We start from the raw sequence: 5,512 nt of genomic DNA, 5'->3' as shown, positions 1-5,512 counted from the left end.
TATGTCTAAGAATGCCTTTATCTTTATGATTCTGGGTTACAGCTGGTCAACGAGCTATTTGTGTGAACTTTGGAAGATAGAAGTGAAACTCACCACTATACTTGGTAGGACATTAGGCTAAATGAGATAAGCGAATCACAAAAAGACAAAAATCTGCATAATGTCATTTACATGAGTTATCTAAAATAGTCCAACTCATGGAAGCAAAGACTAGAATGGTAGTGGCCAGGGTCTGGGGAATGGGGTAAATGGGGAGTCGCTGCCAATGGGTATAAAATTTCAATCATGCAAGATGAATAAGATCTAGAGATCTGCTGAACAACATCATGACTATATCATGATTATAAAACCGTATTGTGCACTTATAAGTCTATTAAAAGGGTAGATCTCGTGTTAAATATTGTTACTGAAAACTTTTAAAAATCTGGCAAAAGGGTGTAGGTAGCCAAAGAGAGAAACAGAAGAAAGAGTAAATTCGTATAAATCAGAAACTAAGTAAACTAATTAGAATATACCAAGAATTGCAGACCTTGAAACCCTCAAATGCAAGAAACACCCTTTTCTTCATTTTTTAAAAGTTTCCCCTTTTTCCAATTATCTTTTTTTCACTGTATATTTCATGTGATATAATCCCTTGTACAAAGTAGGATGCCTGAAAAGATTTATTGGTAAAGAATAAAAAATGGGCCTGGCCCGATGGCTCACGCCTGTAGTCCCAGCACATTGGGAGGCCAAGGCAGGCGGATCACCTGAGATTGGGAGTTTGAGACCAGCTTGGCCAACATGGAGAAACCCCATCTCTACTAAAAACACAAAACTGGCCAGGTGTGGTGGAGGCCGCCTGGGAGGCTAAGGCAGGAGAATCGCTTGAACTCAGGAGGCGGACGGAGGTTGCAGTTAGCCGAGATAGCACCACTATACTCCAGCCTGGACAACAAGAGTGAAACTCCGCCTCAAAAAAAAAAAAGAATAAAAAATATTAACTAATGAATAACAATTTTTCATGTCCTTTCCCTGATGGCAGATTGCATCCGGCACAGGAAGACCACATGCCCCATAAAAAACATTTCCTGCCTGTTTGTTGTCAACCTAGGAAAGCTCCCTCCTCATACAGTCTCCGTAAAAGAGATGACCTGGCCTTGCCCATAGGAGGGCTACAGAGCAGAAAACCGCACCTTTCTTTTCTTTCTTCTTTTTTCTTTAATCACAATAAAGAGTAAATGGATATGTTTTGCCCGGAAATCATGTGTCCACTGGACTTGTCAGGGAAGAAGTTATCATGATCACAGTTTCATGCATGACCTTAGCATCCTGCTCTTGGGGACATGAAAAGGGGACACCAGGTAAAAGGACAGATCTCCGGAGTGAGGAGGGACAGTGCAGAGGTGTTGAAAAAACAGACTTCAGCTAGCTATTAAATATGAGCCCCAGGACATCTGCTGTCCCTCAGATATATGAACAGGTAAAATAATACTTCGCTTACACAGTTTCAGTGAGCATTAAATCAGATCACATACAGAAGCACCAGAGAGTGCCTGGGAAAGGCCTGTCCACTCTCCAGGGCCTGAGCCCCTCTGGCTGGCAGCCCTCCCCTCACCGTCACTTCCTGAGTGGGGCAGGAATGTTATTGCACAGAAGGCTGATGCTCAAGCAGGGCTGTGCTATGCTGCTGGCACAGAAATACAAAGCCGAATCCCCCAGCTCCAGAGAGCTCAGGTTTAGTTCAGAGTGCAAGTCAGGGAACTGTTGTGCTGAGAATCGTTCAAGAATGTTTCCTCTTTCTCTCTCTTCCCCATTATAATACTGAATGAGGAACTGGAGGCCCTGGTCCAGGCTCTGTTGGTACCAGTACACAGAGAGGTCTCCAGACCTAGGGGAGCATCTCAGCGTCACTCGTTTTCCAATTGCTGTGATCAGGTGCTTTGGTGTTTGTGTGACTCCAGAATCCACTGGGCCTGTGTGTCAGAAGACAAAAGTTAAGCATAAGGCACAGAAGAAAGCCTCCTGCTGAAGCCATCATCGGCCCGCATGCATTTCAGGGACAGGAAATGAAGATCGGAGACTTTCAAGCTGTGCCCCAGGACTCACCTGCTCCCAGGAGACAAAAGGCCACACAGCAGAGGAGCCTGAAGCCCATGGCAGGATCTCCTAGCTTGGGGCTGGTGTCTCTGTAGTAAGCATTCTGCAGTTCCCAAGCTCCCTTCTTCCTGATAGGAGCATTGACCTGTGATGTCACTGCACTGACATACTTTCCCCTGCAGGCCACTCCAGCCCACTGTACTCTTTGGCAGGCCTCAGGTTCTGCTACTCTGTGTACTATTCCTGCCTTGCACAGGCCAGAAGCTAAAGGTGAGGATGACTGAACACAGTCCCAACATACCCACATCACACCTTACTTTCCTCTGCCCGCCCTGTCCCTGCCCTGACACTGATTCCCCAGCCGTTGCCACCCCAGCCCGTTCACCCTCCACTGCTCTTGCAGCAGCAGAGACACTCCCTCCTTGGTGCAAACTGAGGCCTCTGGCACCCCAATTCTTCCAAGACAATGAGAGTTTGTGCTTAACTCTACAAGTCCAGGCCCCACTCACGGAATTCCATCCACCCCGCTGATGCCAGCAGGAAGCCAGGCATCCCCTTCAGCCCTCCTCTCTTGGCCACTCTCCCAACCCTCCACTGAGTTCTCTGCAGCATTGTGGAGCCACAGCGCCTCCAAGTGGCCAACAGTCTACAGTCTCACGGATTCATACCTTCTGGCGTGATATGCTCAAACTGTCCAAATCAGAAACAGAGATGCCCCTACTCCTGCCACCCCAACCCTCTTACACACCCCCTCCATGCTTTCCCAGAAGAGGCAATTTAGGGTTGATTTTCAAATCCACCCTTCGCCAATGGAGTCAAAGGACACGTGAACCGACATTTTGATTACAAAATGAACAATTGTTACATAATTGCAAATAATATGTTAAGATGGTAGAGACCAGCCAGAATTATAAAGGCCGTATGATTAAACAGCGTGATGATATCAAGGAGACCCAGCCTGGAAACCCTGTATTCCACAGCTAATCCGGGTTAATTACACCCATATGTTTTCATTTGTTGTATTTAGATTCGTTATTACTAAATTTTAGATAGTGCATTTTACAAAGGGTTTCTAGATTTTAAAAATTTACTTCTAAATTATAAAAATTCTGAAATGAATAACACTGCCAGCTGTAATTCAAACAGATTCAGTTGGTTCTCACATTTGCTACCACTACACAGAAGTGACTTTGATCTCTAAACAGGAAATAGTTAGTGGTTAATAATATCCCTCACATTAATAAAAGTAATAATATTCCAGAACTCTATCTAAGCAGGAATTAACATACATTTCACAACATCGAACAATATTCATTACATATTTAATTAATACTTGGTTTTTCCTATGAAAATAATAAAGATGATGGTATAGTACAATGCTGGGTAATGTCATGGTAAGAAGTGAAGAGGAAAGGAGGTGTGAGCCCATCCTTGACTGATAAGCAGGGTCTGGCTGTTTCTTGGGAGACAGAAGTTCCTTCCAGGCCATGGAAATACTGAGCACAAATGCAGAGAATGTAAATGCTGCAGAATTTTAGGAAATATTCAAAGAAGTGTTTAGTCACAGAAGGTAATGGATCTGGGCGGTGAGTGTCAGAAAGAGATACAAGGGAAGCAGAATGTATCTTTGGGGAAATGGGAGAGCCTTTATCTGTTTACCATCAGCAGTAAAATGAATTCCTCTGTTTTGAGAATTGAGATCTAAGTCCAGAAGGAAGACATTGGAACCAGCTCCAGGGCCCTCCCACGGGGCAACTGGCTACGTGGTGACGACCATCCTAGACTGGCTTCGGGGTGATGCCAGTTGCTACAAGGCCTTGCTGCATATTTTCTAGCAATTGAAAACTTGGACAGGTTATGTTGCAGAGAACACAATTTTTTTATCATCTGGCAGCTCTACTTCTATTTTTTTAATAATCTTTTTTTTTTTTTTTTTTTTGAGACGGAGTCCCGCTCTGTCGCCCAGGCTGGAGTGCAGTGGCGCAATCTCGGCTCACTGCAAGCTCCGCCTCCCGGGTTCACGCCATTCTCCTGCCTCAGCCTCTCCGAGTAGCTGGGACTACAGGCGCCTGCCAACAAGCCCAGCTAATTTTTTGTATTTTTAGTAGAGACAGGGTTTCACCGTGGTCTCGATCTCCTGACCTCGTGATCCGCCCGCCTCGGCCTCCCAAAGTGCTGGGATTACAAGCGTGAGCTACCGCGCCCAGCCTTTTTTTAAAATAATCTTTAACCATGTTCTCTCTCCTCAAATTTCTCCAAACCAAATATCAATTTCTTCTCCCTTAATTACATAAAGCAAACCCTTGAGATTTTACCTTCTACACTACACATCTGTCGAACAATCCTGACACCAAAATGAATTTCTTTTTCTAAAAAGGAGAGTGCCAGCTACTCTATCACTATAGTGTACAGCATCCGACAAAGAAAGTCATTTTGCCGTGAACCTCCTGAGGCAGCACCATCCTCTGAGCAGATCTTCCCGGCCTTGTTTCCGCCAGCCTTGTTCAGAGTCCTGAAATTGTTTTTCTTTCCCCCTGAAGGCCCCAGGTTCTCACAGCTGTCTGGTCTGAGACTGCCACACACGGAAGCAGAGAGATTAGTGCACAGAGTTCCAGTGACTCTGCAGGGCTGTGCCAAGCTGCTGGCACAGAGATACAGGGCCGAGTCCCCCAGCTCCAAGGCACTCACATTCATCTCAGAGTGATAGTCACGGAACTGGCGACCTGAGAATCGATTAGGGAAGTTTCCTTCTGATCTCCTTAACTCATTAACATATTCGAAGATAAACTGGGGCCCCTGACCCAGGACCTGTTGGTACCAGGACACACTGGTGTGCCCAGAGATAGGAGAGCATCTCAGAGTCACTTGCTGTCCTCTCGTTTTGATCAGGTGTGTGGGACTTTGGGTGACGCCAGCCTCCACTGGGCCTGTGGGAAAAGCAGATGGAGGATGAGCTCAGGAGACAGCCTGGAGGTCCTCCCCAAGGTAAAGTGGAGGACACAGGGGTGGGAAAGCTGAGAATGGGGCTGCTGTCCTCTGCACAGGACTCACCTGCTCCCAGGAGACAAAGCAGCACCCAGCAGAGCAGCCCGGGGCCCATGGCACAGTGGGGCAGGCAGCACTGCATCTGATTCAGGGCTTGGTTCTCCTGGGAAAGAGCTGAGTGAGTTCTGGTCCTCGATTTTCCTGATGGGAGGGGTATCCTGTGATGTCACTGTCCTGTGTCCTCCCTCTAAAGGCATCCTGAGGTCCAGTGCTCCCTACAACCTGAACTCCCTCCCTGTCTTACCGAGCAGAAGGGTTGGGTGAAGGCAGAAGCTTCTGTGATGAGACAGTTGTTCCTCTGCCTACGCTGCTCCAGCTCCCAGGCTGCCCCACTGCCCTCTCACCCTCCTCCCACCTAGCGCTGCGGTGCTCCATGCTGGAGCTCACA

General features: G+C 46.9%; 2 gene segments (V, D, J or C); both read right to left on the bottom strand.

The window, feature by feature from the left end:
* Window positions 1-2,652, bottom strand: LOC129485119 (T cell receptor beta variable 9-like). The segment is given in 3 exon segments: window positions 1-1,955; window positions 2,089-2,207; window positions 2,589-2,652. Coding segments are annotated over 2 exon segments (405 nt in total).
* A 1,904-nt stretch (window positions 2,653-4,556) lies between these two features.
* LOC129485113 (probable non-functional T cell receptor beta variable 5-3) lies at window positions 4,557-5,179 on the bottom strand. The segment is given in 3 exon segments: window positions 4,557-4,651; window positions 4,768-5,006; window positions 5,131-5,179. Coding segments are annotated over 3 exon segments (309 nt in total).
* Between the last annotated feature and the right edge of the window lie 333 nt (window positions 5,180-5,512).

Source organism: Symphalangus syndactylus, chromosome 6 (assembly GCF_028878055.3).
Source record: "Symphalangus syndactylus isolate Jambi chromosome 6, NHGRI_mSymSyn1-v2.1_pri, whole genome shotgun sequence".
NCBI classification, from domain to species: domain Eukaryota; kingdom Metazoa; phylum Chordata; class Mammalia; order Primates; family Hylobatidae; genus Symphalangus; species Symphalangus syndactylus.
The sequence above is the reverse complement of the archived record's forward strand: the minus strand, read 5'-3'. Positions and strand labels throughout refer to the sequence as shown.